This window comes from Narcine bancroftii, chromosome 3 (assembly GCF_036971445.1).
Source record: "Narcine bancroftii isolate sNarBan1 chromosome 3, sNarBan1.hap1, whole genome shotgun sequence".
Lineage (NCBI taxonomy): Eukaryota > Metazoa > Chordata > Chondrichthyes > Torpediniformes > Narcinidae > Narcine > Narcine bancroftii.
In genome coordinates, this window is record NC_091471.1 from 339,653,336 (window position 1) to 339,669,514 (window position 16,179).

The following is a 16,179-nucleotide window of genomic DNA, read 5'->3' on the forward strand; positions in this document are numbered from 1 at the left end:
TTCTTCCCCCTCCCTCCAGCTCTGCATTCAGAGCTATCCTTCCCCCCCCCCCCAATATTTTCTCAGATTTTCTCTCCTGCCCTCTTATCCATCCACCTATGGCCTCTTAGCTGTTGGCCTGTGCTTCTTCCCCTGCCCCTTCTGCATTGTTCCTCCCCACCTTTTTATTCAGGCCTGAAATATTCGTTATATATCCTCACCTTCTATGGACGCTGTGAGACCTTCTGAGTTTCTCCAGCACTTTCGTGTTTGGGTAAAAATAGCCAATGTTTTGGGTGGGGATCCTTTATCGGGCCTGAGTTGCTCCAGCAGATCATGTTATTGGGAGAACTCAGCAGATCAGGCAACAGCTGTGGATATAAAGGGATGACTGGTACGTCAGCTTGATACCTTGCTTCAGGACTTGCCTGTCAGTTGCAATTTCACTCCACACAAATTGGCTGACATGTTTTTCACATTACAATAGTGGTCATACTTCTGCTTCACTTCATTGCGATTTTAAATTTTCTGAGATTAGAAATGTTAATTTTCTTGCCTTATTTTTAGCCTTGTTCAAAAGGAAAATAGGTGAAAATACATTATAATTTATCATCTTATCCCTTTGGACTCCGGCCATTTTTAAACTTTAATGAATATATTCTCCGGACTGGGTCCATGGGTAAAGTACAGTGCGAACACCAGAATGAACCATTAGAGGTTGGGTATAAAATTGGTCCCAGAAAAAAGGGGACATGGTCCAAACGGTTAAAATAGTTAATAATCCTACCATTTTATATTTGAATGTTTATGAATTCCCGGTCGTTAATACTTTGATTCACGGGCCAGTGTCAAGATGGGGAACCTTGACCGAATAACCGATTCCAAGGTTTCTTTCTTCAATGCCATAATTTTAAGCGCTCGTCCACCCCACCTTGGCAGCGGTTCAGTCTTCTGTGCAAGAGTAAGATGCTAACTCCTGCAGTTTGTTTAAAAAAAGGTCATCGCCAATTTCAGAAAGCAACAAGGTGAAAAATGTGTTGTGTAATTCTGTCTGTCCATTTAGATAGATCTTCGAAATATTGATCCCATTTACCTGCCAGTATTCAGAAGGTAATATTACGTGAGGTAACATGTATCTGTAACTCTCGCTTCCAATCCTCTGACATAACTTTTTCATTTAAATTTTTTTAAATTTTAATTTGGAGGTACAGCATGGTGACAGACCCTTTCAGCCCATGAACCCGCACCACCCTATTAACCACGTACGTCTTTGGAATGTGGGAGGAAACTGGAGCACCCTGAGGAAACCCACACAGCGGGAAGGGGGAAGTGGGGGGAAATGTACAAGCTCCTTACAGATGGCGCCGAAATCAAACCTGGGTTGCTGGCGCTGTAACAGCGTTGCGCTAACCATGCCACTCTTTGGCATTTCTGCAACATATTCTTTTGTTGGAATTAGAGGCTTGATGTGACCTGCGCAGAGAACCTGCCAACATTGTGACATACAGGTCTTCTGCGAATCTTTTGTTTCAGCCGACATAGCGTGGAAATAACGAAGGAACTCTTTGGGAATAGCCTCGGGTTACAGAAATTTGATTATGATTTCTGTCGTCGGGTGATTGGGGTGGGGGGGAACTCCATTTAAATCAAAAATGAACAACAGTGGAAAGGTACGAAATGGCTGAAACAGCAGCTCCGCTGGATCAGCATGTGATGAGTGTCATGGGCTGAAGCAGATGATTAATTGGTTACCATCAGATTGTGAGTGATTATACCTGCAGGGCCAAGTCTTGGAATGGATTAAAGAGTTCAGGGAAGCAGTGCAAGTCAGCGGGTGAAAAATTAAATAGCAGATGAAAACTAACTAACTAATGACATTCTTACCTTAACTTCAAAGAAAAATTTCAGACTGTGTAAAGTTTTTTAAAAATATATTGATAGGTTACAATTGCAGGTTACTTAAATAATAAGTGAATAAGTAACTTGTATTTTATGTGTTTTTCATTTAATCGGCCATTCTAAAATGTTTGGCTGCCAATAAATAACTTTTCGATGCACCAGTGGCAAACCAACCACATCAGATGACCAGCTAATCTGTTATTCATTGCATTAACGGTGAGATAAATATTGGCCAGCTCACTGATAGACGTTTGCACACTTCGATATCATCTTTACAGCTTTGAAACTAATATAGCATTCCTAGAAACTGAATTAGGGAAAGTAAATGAGCTACTTGTTTCATTGTTCTAGGTCTCTCAAGGATCCAGGCTGCCAATTTGTTGTGTGAACTTCATGGGTGTTTATTTATTTCTGGAAGACATTTGTTTGATCACCAGAACACACATTCTTTGTCATTGATTTTAAAAAATCGTCTGCCTAACATAGTAATAATTGTGATTTTAGCCACTGCAAATTTGTAGGAATAATTTATGGTGCTATTATTGACAATGATCTTGGCTTTGAGTTGGTGCCAGCATTGCAAATAAATTAGTTAAAACACTTAGGTGACTCTTAAGTCATCTTTCGTCATCTTGACAAAGAACCAGGTGAAAATCAAAGTATTTTTTTAAAAAAATCTTATTCTCATGGTCTCTTTCAATTATTTATCCAGTACCTGTAACTCTCACACGTATACAGCGATGTCAGTTAGTGAAGCAAAGACTGATAATTAAACTGATGTCCTTTGTTAGATTTTTGACACCTGAGTTGCAAGTGGAGGTATTAAAAGAAAAAGGGGGATTCTCCTAGGGCAGGTAACCGGGTCAGCTTTGTTGTAAAAGTGTAAGTTGACCTCTCTCTCTCTCTCTCTCTCTCTCTCTCTCTCTCTCTCTCTCTCTCTCTCTCATCGCCCCCCCCCCAACCCCCGTTCCCTCCATCACCTTAGTCTGACTTATTGCCCTATTGTTCCTTCTGCTATTTGCAACGCATTCTGAATCTGTATAGGTATTATCATTTTCTAACTGGCTCCATTGATTTGATCGTCTCTTTATTTTATCCCCATCACAGATTTTCCTCCTCCTCTGCAAGTTAAAACTGACTTATTTTTCTTTCTTTTTCCCCCAATTGTCTGACTTGTCACATTAACTTTGCCTTGTGCATCCGCAGATTCTGTCTGACCTGAGTGGTTGGAATGTTTTCTGTTTTAATTCCAGATTTTTAGCATCTGCAGTTCTTGCCCGGAATTTTGATTTTTCTCAATGCTTTCATCTACATGCTCTGTTCTACAAATTCAGTGGAAATTGTGCAGTCATACTGCACGGTAACAGGCCCTTCCATGAACCCATGCCTCCCAAATGCACATAATTACAACCCCTGTACGTTTTGAAGGGTGGGAGGAAGCCAGAGCACATGGCAGAAACCCATGCAGACATGGGGAGAATCTGCAAACTCCATACACACAGCACTGGATTTGAACCCAGGTGGCTGGCCCAGTAATAGCATTTCTTTAACCGCTATGCTAACCTTGCTGTCCTGCGCTGCAATAGTAAGATTTCGACATCAGCTAAATCAGTATACATGCATGTAAGTTAACCCAGCATAACTCCATCTAACTGCTTCAGTTCCCAACCTTCTGCAGCATTCAGTTTTTTTAAAATGTGAGAATTATGGCTCAGTGATTATGAACTCCTGGTTATGAATAGAGGAATGATATTTCAAGTGCAATTTCAGAGATGAGCCCAATCCAGGTTGTGGTTGACAAAACACTACTGTTTGGTCTTTCATTTGGGCCATTAACCTGAGTTAACTCAAAATGAAAGTACCTCAGCACTCTGGAAATGCCCATCCAAAATGCCCCTTACCTTGGCCTGACAGAGGGCATGGAATTATCCCCAGCCTCTTGGTTAATGTTTAATCCCTCAACCAATTTATAGCTGGAATTGCTTCTCTGGTGTTCAAGCTCATTTGTGAGATTCTTGCTTTGTATAAATTGTTCATTGTACTTCCTGAAAATCAACACCACCTATGCCAAAAACTTAACATTCGCAGCATTGTTTAGGGATAGAGTATGGTGATGAAAGATGGAGGGCAATCCACTGCTTGGCCTCCTTTCATTATCACTCATTTTCGATTGCAATATGTTGATCATGCTTGTATGGATGAAGAACTTCCTGATGATAAGGCATCAATTTGCTCTTCCATCCTTTGGATCAGTTCTATTCTCTCCGTGTATCTATCTGTCTGAGATTGTCTGCCAGATAATACTGATCTATTAAACTTCCTCAGCTCTAAAAATCGGCTTTGCGAGTTAAGTTAGGTCTGCCTTTTCTGTGTCTTTTTTTAAAAGAAACAAGACATTTGGTTTCTCCATTCCAATCTAATATTTATCATTATTTTTAGAGTTCAGAGCAGAAAGTCCAGACACTTGCAGGTGAATTAATCCAGAGAGATGAAACAATCGCCACCCTTTTGAAGGAGAAGCAACACTTGGCGAAGCTGGGCCAGGTGAGCCTTTTGAGCACTCACGTGCTGATTTTATTTGATGAACTGGTTGGATTAAGGTGGAGTTCACAGATTCCTCCCTTTTTCTTATCGTGATATATTCAGAGCCTATTTTGAGAATGGAAAAATATGTTTTCAAACTTTAGCAGCAGATCTGTACATTTGATGCATAGAGAAGCATTGTACTTTTAAGATTTTTAAAGGTTACATCAGATTATGAATCAAATTGTTTCTCTTAGAGGAAAACCTTTCAGCAAAAGATGAAGGGCATCTGTAATATCTCTTTGTTCCTGTAATGACTACAGCACTATTGTTTAATGGCAGTGAACTGTATAGACCTGGATGCCATTAATTTCAGGCCCAGACCATGGAGCTCACAATGCTGCTTTTTAACCACATTCAGATTGCACTCCATCATATCACTGCAGTCAGGATGTCTGGACCACACTACAAGATGATATAATCTCTAATGGAAATCTGTCTTGACTGAGATTTATAGCGACTTTCTTCTCTGTCCTCTGTGAGTTATTGGCATGTGTAGTATTCCATGCTAACCTGGATTATTGGGAAAAAAAATCAACGGCCTGTCAAGTATTTTGACGAAGGAAAGGGAATTGAGACTGGTTGCAATGGTGCAATTGAAACAATGCCGAAAGCTACATTTTTGCAATGACATGGCTGTGGCATTGATTGGGATCATTTTCTAGTGTGCTGAGATATGTTCATGTCGGATCTCCTGTTACGAGCCCAGAGGACCCCAAAACCCAGAATTTGAAAATAAAGCCAGTTTGCAAGCAGAATTGCAAAATAATAATATCAGTGCCACAAAGCTTTTGGATTTATGACCAAGGTGACCAGCAGGATGACTGGATGGAATTGAAATTTTTTGCTGAGTTCCAGTCTTTCTTCTTCCTATCCCATCCTCTCAAATACAGTAGGAACTTGTCCGCTGCAAATGGATCATTTGTGATTGAATATTTAGAGCAGAACATGTATTGGAGAACGTCATGGGTGTGCATATAAGTGGCAGCAGGACCTTCCAGGAATTGCAGGCACCTTTTAACTTTGAAACACGAATGCTTGTTCGGTTGACGGCACTACATACCTTGGCTTAAAGTTTGGGATATCGAAAAGCACTTTACTTCAGCTTGTCGATAAAGAAAAAAATGGCAGTCACGTTCTTGGACAACTGGTTGTAAGTCGTCAATATTTGCATAGAGCTATACTTTCTTTAGCCTGTAAGACATCATTGGTTTGTGCAATGTAGCAAATGTGTATTTTTCTTGGGAGGGGAGGAGTTCAAACATATTTCTTTTGGGATCCTGTTATTGCTGAAACTAAACAGAAAATTATGGGCCTCTCATCCATAATGTTAATTAATATTAATACCCACCTGTTTCCATATAACCACTTACAGCACAGAACAGGCCAGTTCGGCCCTACTAGTCCATGCCGTAACAAATCCCCACCCTCCTAGTCCCACTAACCAGCACCTGGTCCATACTCCTCCAGTCCTCTCCTATTCATGTAACTATCCAGTCTTTCCTTAAATGTAACCAATGATCCCGCCTCAACTACGTCTGCCGGAAGCTCATTCCACATCCCTACCACCCTTTGTGTAAAGAAATTTCCCCTCATGTTCCCCTTATAATTTTCAATCTTAAACCATGCCCTCTAGTTTGAATCTCTCCCACTCTTAATTGAAAAAGCCTATCCACATTTTCTCTGTCTGTCCCTATCAAAATCTATCAAGTCCCCCCTCAATCTTCTACGCTCCAGAGAAAAAAGCCCTAGTCTGCACAACCTTTCCCTGTAACTCAAACCTTGAAATCCTGTCAACATTCTCGTGAACCTTCTCTGTACTCTCTCTATTTTGTTTATATCTTTCCTATAATTTGGTGACCAAAACTGTACACAGTACTCCAAATTTGACCTCACCAATGCTTTGTATAATTTCATCATAACCTCCCTACTCTTGAATTCAATATTCTGATTTATGAAGGCCAACATTCCAAATGACTTCTTCACCATACCATCTACCTGAGTATCAGCCTTGAGGGTACTATTTACCACAACTCCTAAATCCCTTTGTTGCTCTGCACATCTCAATAGCCTACCATTTAATGCATATGACCTATTTAGATTTGCCTTTCCAAAATGTAACACCTCACACTTATCTGTATTAAATTCCATCAGCCATTTCTCAGCCCACACCTCCAGCCTTCCTAAATCACCTTTTAATCTACGGTAATCTTCCTCACTGTCCACAACACCACCAATCTTTGTATCATCTGCAAACTTGCTTATCCAATTCTCCACCCCTACTTCCAGATCGTTAATATATATAACAAACAATAGTGGACCCAGGACCGATCCCTGAGGAACTCCACAAGTCACCGGCCTCCAATTGGACAAACAATTTTCTACCACTACTCTCTGACACCTCCCAACCAACCATTGCTGAATCCATTTCACTACCTCCTTATGCCTCCACCTTTTTTCCTAACCTCCTGTGGGGAACTTTGTCAAAAGCTTTACTAAAGTCTAAATAGACAACATCCACAGCTTTCTCTTCATCAACCTTTTTTGTAACCCCCTCAAAAAACTCAATCAGGTTTGTCAAGCATGATCTACATCTGACAAAACCATGCTGATTACTCCCTATCAATCCCTGTACCTCCAAATATTTGTAAATACCATCCCTCAGAACACTTTCCATCAACACCCACCACAGATGTCAGACTCACAGGCTGATAATTCCCAGGTTTACATTTGGACCCTTTCTTAAACAGCGAAACCACATGCGCAATCCTCCAATCCTTTGGCACTACCCCCATGGCCAGTGACATCCTAAATATCTGTTAATGGCCCCACTATCTGTCCACAAACCTCCCTCAGTGTCCTTGGGAATATTTTGTCCGGTCCCGGAGATTTATCCACCTTTATCTTTTTCAACACAGCCATCACTACCTCCTCGGTTATCCTTATATGCTTCATGACCTCCCCACTATTTTACTTTACTTCAACTGGTTCAATATTTTTTTCCCTAGTGAATACTGAAGCAAAGAAATCATTCAAAATTTTCCCATTTCCTCTGACTTGTCACTCAGCCTACCCTCGCTATCTACAAGGGGTCCAATTTTATCCCTCACTAATCTTTTACTTTTAATATACCTATAGAAACCCTTTGGATTTATTTTTACTCTGTCTGCCAAAGCCTCTTCATGCCTTTTTTTGGCCTAATTTCTTTCTTAAGATTCCTTCTACTGACTGGTGTCAGTCATAGAAGAGTTTAGTAACCTGTCTAGCACATCAACAGCGATGAATTGTTTTGAAAGACTGATGATGAAACAGATCAGCTCCTGTCTGAGTGGGGACATGGATACATTCCAGTTCACCTATTGTAGCAACAGGTGGATGCGATCTCATTGGCTCTACACAAAGCTGTGGAACACCTGGATAGCAAAGATGCATCAGGCTGCTCTTTATTGACTACTGTTTGGCATTTAATACCATCATCCCCTCAAGATGATGGCAAACTCCAAGACCTGGGAGTTAACACCCCACTGTATAAATTGGATCATGGATTTCCTCACCTCCAGGGTGAGAAAAGGATAAGGAGCCAAATTAATATTAAGAAGTAAAGACAAGGTATAGAACATACTTTCCCAATAATTTGAAAGGGAGGAACACGACCAACATTATATGAAATAATGTACCTTCTTCAGTCTTACATCTATCACACTTTGACAAGAAATTAGAATAAAATTTAGCCAATTGAACTTTGGGAAAAGTAAACTTGATGTACTACTTTAAATTGTAATATTTAATGTTGGGCACATAGAGAAGATGAATTAACCAATTTCAAGATGGAGTCCCACGTAGCATCTGAAAATTCTCGTTGAAAATCTTGCTCCCATTATTTCTTTGTCTTGTCCAGGGAAGTGCCACCAGACATCAATAATAGCTCGTAGAGAACTGACAACAGCTTCTTAGTATTTGGTTTAAGATTATAAATCTTCTCTATCATCTTTAATACCAGGGAATGTAAAAAAGTCCTAATCTGTAAATATCTAAAAAAAAAGTTAATTATTTTGAATTTAGATAATGATCAAAAGAAGCCAAAATTTGGTTAATAACAAGATCTTGGAAGGATTGGATGCCAAATTCTGACCATTGACGAAAACCAAAATCTTGTATGGAAGTTAGGGAAAAAATACAATTAGTTTAAAGAGGACCAATTAATAAAAATCAAAGGCTTCCAAATATTTTCAAAATTGAAACCAAATCCACAACGTATGTTTAACCACAAAATGATCAGTTAACCCAGAAGTAGAAAAGGGTCATGGAACTCCAACTATCAGAATGAGGGAATACTGCATGTAGAATCAATTTCCCAATTAATCCATCTAGCAACATCCTGTCTATCCTTATGATGAATCCAAAAATTAATATATTTAATATTAGCTGCCCAATAATATAATATAAAAGTAGGCCACACCAACTCCCCTTTCTTCCTTTGTCTGGAGAAATAAACACCCTCGTCTTGATAAAACTTTCCTTCAATTAAAAATTCTAATCCATAAAATTTCCTCACTTGCTGAAGGAGTAAATAAAATGCCAATACTGGCCTTGCAATCTGTTCGAAATTCCCTTTGCTACTTAGTGAGTTACACTGCTCCCCGGCTTCTATGCTGCGATATCTGTGATTGGGCAGTCATGATGATCTGGCATTTGGAGACTTCGGAGCTATGTTTGATTGGACACTGGATGGAGGCCATCCTCATTGCATGGCTAAGAATGGAGAGAAGTTTTGAACACCACACGGTAGTGCAAAATTCTGTTGTGCCTAAGGCCCAAGGTCTCTTGTGTAACAGAACTGGCATTACACGCTCAATGCAGTGAAGATGTGTTAAGTGCAATATGGCAACTTTTCTGAAACAACCGATAAGCAGCCTATAGCCTATAAACTTTGTCATTAGAATTCTGCTGCATAGATTTAAATCACAGTATCTCCTTCTTGTTGTTCATCACTTGTTCACATACGTTGTGGATTTATTATGTGTGCAAAGGTGACTGATTAACCAATCTGGACTCACGTTCCTTTCATGCACGAGACAGGTCTTAAAGCGTTCCCCTTTTCTCCTTGCTTCTCTACTGGGATCATTGTCTGAAGAGGGTGTGTAAAACCTCTTTCATCTGCTCCCGTTGGGAAAGAGCCAGGATTACCAGGCTGAGAAACAGCTTCTTTCCACAAGCAGTGAGAATGCTGAATGACTCACATTATCTATGCGAGACTCTCATATTTCCAAAACAATATTTATTTACTTATTTGTATACATGAATACCTGCATCTAGGTATCTGCAAGTTTTGCACCCAAGACTGGAGAATGCTGTTTCGTCAGGTTGTACTTGTGCAATCAGCTGATAATAAATTTGATTTGACTTGATGAGATTCTTTGTATGAACAAGCACTGCTTTTGATGGGGGATACAGCACACAAGATGCTCATTGTTCCCAGTGGGATGGGTCAGTGTTGAAACTCTGGGAGAATGTTCTAGGAGAATTCTTAAATCTCTTTTGTCCACATGACCGTTTGCCCTCAGAAAGTACCCCATAAAGAGCTGCTTTGGAATTATGCCATTAAAGACATCTTTTAACACGCCTTGCCAATCTGATCCGTGATTCTTTCAACTGTGCCTAGATGCTGGAAAAGTTTGTCTGGGTCATGATCTGTGTATCTGCCATCTTGTCTTGACCCTTGATATGAATGATTCTGCATAGACACGTCATGCAAAGGTGGTTATGCCCTCTGGCACGACTGCAGCAAATTACCAGGTGTCATGAGCATAGGGTAAGGTAGAAATGACAACTTCGAGCATGCAAGGGGTTGGCACGGTTGCCCTAGCAGTTAGCGCAACACCTTTACAGCGCCAGCAATTGAGACTGGCCTGGGATTCGAATCCCGCACTGTCTGCAAGGAGTTTGTACGTTCTCTCCATGTCTGTGTAGGTTTTCTCCAGGGGGCTCTGGTTTCCTCCCATCATTCAAAACGTACTGGACGTGTAGGTTAATTGGGTGTCAATTGGATGGCATAGACCCATGGGCCAAAATGGCCTTTTTTACCATACTGTATGTCTAAATTTTAATTTATACTTCTAGTCATATCTTTAAACTGATTCCTGTTCATTCGCATCGTTTTCTCTTGTGCTTAACCTTGTTCTCTTGTGCTTAACCTTGTTCTCTTGTGCTTAACCTTGTTCTCTTGTGCTTAACCTTGACATCAGTGTTCACTGATCGAGAGCGAATACTTCCAAGGTTTGCGAACCTGCCCACTCTCAAAAGCCTCCGACCACACTTGGGACTGTGTTTGCATGGTTGGTACACAACTCAGCTAGTTCATTACAACCCCTTAGCATTTACATTGACCACTGTCAGTGTGAGTACCGCCTCGTCAGTTGGGACGTTGTGGATTCAAGTCCCCTCTTAATGCAGGAAGTGCATTAAAGTGACAGCCTAGGATGTTCAGAGTTTAGGTTTATTGACAGACTACAATCATGACATGCAACCCTGAAATTCTTTTTCCTGTGGGTGAAGCAGAATTACCACTTAATGGTAGTGCAAAGAACTGTACCCAAGAAGTCCTTATATTCATAAACAAATAAAGAAATGTAAACAAACTGTGCAATACAGAGAGAAAATAAAACATTAATAAAGTGAAAAAGTAAGTGTCCGTAAATGAGTCCCTGATTGAGTTTGTTGTTGAGGAGTATGATAGTGGAGGGGTAGCAGCTGTTCCTGAATCTGGTGGTACCATTCTCGTGGCACCTTTTGTCATGGGAGTGCTGCACTGCCAAAGATTATGCCTTTTCGATGAGCCTTCAATCAACGCATAATTTCTCCCCTCCGAAGAATGTAAAATGATGTCACGGGAAACTTTCTTGTCTTCCTGGCCAATATTTTTCCCCTCAATCAATACCAGTGATCTCTGGTTGTTACTCTGTGGGGTTTTGTTGTTTGCAAATTAGCTGCTGAAGTTCCAACAGAGTCTATACTTCAGAAATACTTAATTTGTTGTAAAATGCTTTAGCAGGTCCTTGGGTAATTGAAAGTATGTGAGAGTTCAAGTTCTCTCCCTATTCTGGTATGCGGATATCAATACCCCTGAGCGGGAAGCCCGGCAAAAGGAGTGGACACAGCCCGGGATATCACACCATCGAGAACGTCTTCAGGAAACGCTGCTGTCGGAGGGCAGCAGCAAACATCAAGGATCTACATCGTCCAGTTCTCGCTGCTCCATCAGGAAAGAGGTATAGATGCCACAAGACTCGCACCACCAGGTTCAGGAACTGCTGCTGCTTCTCTACCATCAGACATACTCAATCAGGGACTCATTTAAGGACTCCCACTTTTGCATTCTATTGATTTTTTTTTTCTCTCTCTCTCTGTATTGCACAGTCAGTTTATTTACATTTCTTTATTTGTTTTAATGTACGGTATTTTTTTGCACTGCCAAGAAGTGGTAATTCTGCCTCATGAAAATGAATCTGAGGGTTGGTTGTACGTAATGCCATGTATGTACTCTGACCATCAATCTGAATCTGATATCTGTCTTGTTGTGCAAGAACGAGGAAGAGTCTTGAAGCCTATCCAAACTTGACAAAACCTTTAAACGTGAAATCTTCCATGAGACTCCTGAGGAAATTAACACCAGTTTCCAATTAGCAAAAATATCCTGAGATTCTTCACCGGCATTGTTAACTAACAAAAATAAAATGCTGGAGGAGATGTTGGGGCAGATACCCAGATTTCAGATTTATTGTCAGAGAATGTACATAACATCACATACAACCCTGAGATTCCTTTAAGCCGAATTAACACTAATTGGTGGTACCAAAAATAAACTGTACACAGCGTAAACATGTAAACAAATAAACAGATAACAAATGTAAACACACTGTGCTAAAGTGCATAAGTAAGACTCCTTAAATGAGTCTGATTGAATTTGTCATTGAGGGGTCTGATGGTGGAGGAGAAGCAGCTGTTCCTGAACCTGGTGGCATGAGCCTTGTGGCACCAATACCTCTTTCCTGATGGCAGCAAATTTGATCAGGGATAGATTTTAAGGATCACTTTCAAGGAGGAGAGGGCAGAGGTGCTCAGAGAATTGCAGAGATTATGACCTGGTCAGCTGGGGGCAAGGCTACTGATGGTGGAGCAATTGAGATAGGGTTAGAGCAGTGTGGATATCTCCAAAGGCTGGATGAAATTATATGCATTTAGAGCCTGTTTTGTCTGCATTACCAGGTGACTGATGAAGACCTGTTTAAAAAGAAAATACTGTAATCCTTGGTGCTCAAAGTTGAGCTTAACAAAATTGGCATTTCACATTTGCATTGTGTGACTGTGCTAAAGTTGGATTTCTTTGCCCTATTTAGATAGATTGTGAAAAATTGCACTGAAGATTATTTTGCCAAGAGAGCTCCAGATAACATATTATGTTCTTTGCTTGGCTTATTACCTGCTGCATCCATGATAAGTGGAATAATCACATGCCAAAGGCCCACATTAATATCTGTTTTTATCAGCTTTACCTTTGGGGTGCTGCTCGTTACCTTTTTGCTGTTGCATTGATGTGAGGAATTTGGAACTCACCCCAAAAAGCATCACCTTTTAATTCAGCTCTTTTTAAATTTCTACACACTTGGTCTTAAATCAAAGTTACTACAGGAGAAAACATGACCCCCTGGTGAATTATTGGGAACTCTAGGGCATACGGGACAAGGCACTGATCGATGTTTAATGTGTAGCATTTTGTCAAGGAGAACAATCTCTGCTACTGAAATGGGAATTAGGCACTGCGCCATGGTGGCTGCCTTTTGACTCACTGACTGTGAGCTCCTGACTTCAAGCTGATATCAAGTGTTGCTCAACCGAAATAAAAGTCAATTACGCAACACGTTGTTCTATTGAATCGTTTTATTTTACAAGAGCTCCGTCACTTGTTGAATGGAAATTGGTCCCCTGCCTGTTTGCAACAGTTCCTTGTGGAGCCAGAGTTTAAGAAAAGAGTGAGAAGTGCCATCTACTCCCTGCATGGTCTTCGCCCAGCAGTGGCAGGGCGTGGGAGCACAAAGTCTCTCGGGTGAAGAGTAGGTGTCCTGTAAATAACTTGGATATTATTTAAAGAATAACCATAATTGAACGTATAAAACAACTTCATGTGGACCATCCAGGAGAGGGTGACCTTGCAATACCCTGATTGATATGGTGTCAGGTATAGCACTAGGATATTTCCCTAAAACCTTATTAGTTCAGTACAGTAATCAAGTATCACAGTGAAAACTTACAGACGAGTGTGTAACTTAACAGGCCTGCGCATACTTTAATAATTCAATCATTATTTAATGACGAACAGATGCTATTCTTTTGCTCTGGTTTATGCACCTCATGCTGTGATTTTCTTAGTTATTAAAAGACGATTACTTGCAGATGGAATATTTCCTGGTATTCAGATATTAAAACACCACTCATGCTTGCTTTTCATTATCTTCAGCTTTGTTTATGATTTTTCTAATTCAAGATTTTCATGTTTTCACAGATGCAATCATTTTTTAGATTCAGTGATGTCAGTTTTTAAACTGTTTTGTCTGAACTGAGAGTTATCTTTTGATGGAGTTGGTTGGAATTTTCTCTGCTTATCCAGAAGTTTCCAAGCAAATGAGGTTAACCACGAGCAGGCTGGATGTGGATAATGATCGAGGTTACATGTCATGCACCCTAAATGGCTGTGATCTCATTGCACCTTTCCATGAAACCATTTTCCATCCTGGCTTTGACTTGTCGATCTCGAAGGAAAATGTAATTCCCTTTGAATTCATCAGTCACTGAATGATATGAAGCATCTGAGTCAACAGGAGCATTGTGACAAAAATAACACTGGGCAACAATTTTTTTTTTCCAAAAAGGTTTGCTTCCTGAAAAAAAAATTGACAGCTTCAAGCTGAACACAAAGATAACTTCAGATTTGATGTATCATGTAGGAAGTTGGAGACATGTTAAATTAACTTTTTTTTTAATTTGGCATGTTTAATCGCATCATGATGTTAACACATTGCGTTAGTTCAACTGTCCTAAAAATATTTTGCCACTGATTTTTGTTTGTACTCAGCATCTGATGCCTCTCCAACAATAGTCAGCCAGCATTGATGGATTCCAGTTGCCCTGATACCACTTTTCCATGGTCCCAATGACTTGGTGAAATCTTTTCTTTTAAAAATATTTTTATTGAGCTTGATAGAGAACATAATCATCTAATATACACATAATCATCTAAAGAAACTTACACATGATCGGAAAATGTTAGGGTGATTTTTGTAATCAGCAACCCAAATCCACAAAATGCACCCAAAAAGTGTTCAGGAAGCAAAATATTCATTGTAATTAAACAGTGCTGACACGGCAAAACCAATGAATGGAGGCCCAACCGATTGCTCCTGTGTAATGTTTCATAAACTGTGTCATGGTCTGCTTGGGGATTATACTCCAGCAGACGAGAAGCTGACAGACTCTCAAGGATGTATTTTTCCCAAACCGGACTCCACCTGATCCATTGTCATAAGCGTCAAACACTCTGATGTGTCCAGAGCAGTAATACTGAGAAATCCTGACCTAGGTCGAGCCCTGAGCCACTTCGGCCTGGCATGTTCAAAATTTGAAGATCAGGTTGGGTATCCCAGCTCGAATTTTAATGCTGCTCTCTCTGGTTACAGATACTTTAATCTATATAAAAATTAGAAATGCGTGGTATGTGGGGGGGGAAAGAAAAGGAAAGAAGCAAAAGGGATTTTTTTTGCATTGGCCCAATAACATCGTTTCTTAGAATTGTATATGATTTACTTCTACAACTGAAACTTTCAAACTCCTAAATTAATTGTATGAGAACAAAACACTAACTTTTACAAAGGGCTTTGTACTTTGTGCAAGCAAATTGACTGTTGTGATACTAACAATTCAAAAGTACTTAAGTGACTATAAAGTACTTTGGAACTTTCTTGGGCTATTGAAATGGTAGTGGCAAATCTTTCTTTCCTATTCCTTCCCAGTGCAAAAACCTTGGGGAACGTTATATCTCTGTTCCTGCCTTCCAGTTTGTTGGAGTACAGACGAGCTTGTGACTGTTAGCATTAGGTCAGCATTAGATTAGAAGCGAATCTGTGGTGTGATAAGCAGAGGTACAGGATTCACATTTTGCTTTGTGTAGACACGGAAAAGATGGGAATAAAGGTTAATGAAGCTTCAACAGAAAGATATTTCTGAATTAAATAACGCGCACGCTCACTAATTAAGTGCATTACTGAATCACTTTACAATTCAACATTTTCAGGCCTTCTCTCACTTTTCTCCAGCATAGACTGGAAGATTTTCATGCTGGCGAAGACAAAGTGAACTGTCTGTCTAAGTCCAACTGCAAACTACAAGCACAGAGAGGGGAGGTAAGTGTATGACTACTGGCAACTTGCTGGATGCCAGTCAAAGTTCAAAATTGTAATTGATAAACTGCGCAAGTATTTAATAATACCTTTCTACTTTTATTGTAAAATAGAAATGAATGGAAGCTGTGCCACTATTGCCGAATTCATGCGGCACTTGCAATGTTCTTTAAATTGTTTGACTGGAAACTCACTCTATGTAAACTTGGGAGGCGGAAGTTAGTTGCTCAAGTTTTTCTTCCGATTGGACAAGATTACATATTTATCA

At 40.1% G+C, this 16,179-nt stretch overlaps 1 protein-coding gene across 6 annotated transcripts in view; it reads left to right on the plus strand.

The window, feature by feature from the left end:
- LOC138759289 (myosin-6-like) overlaps positions 1–16,179 on the plus strand; it is a 174,012-nt gene that overhangs the window by 107,301 nt on the left and 50,532 nt on the right. For 5 of the 6 annotated variants that reach the window (XM_069929477.1, XM_069929478.1, XM_069929476.1 and 2 more), the window contains 2 exons: positions 4,318–4,422; positions 15,828–15,914. In XM_069929477.1, coding sequence (XP_069785578.1) covers positions 4,318–4,422; positions 15,828–15,914 — 192 coding nt within the window. The remainder of the gene's footprint in view (positions 1–4,317; positions 4,423–15,827; positions 15,915–16,179) is intronic. The other variant, XM_069929479.1, reaches the window with a different exon arrangement.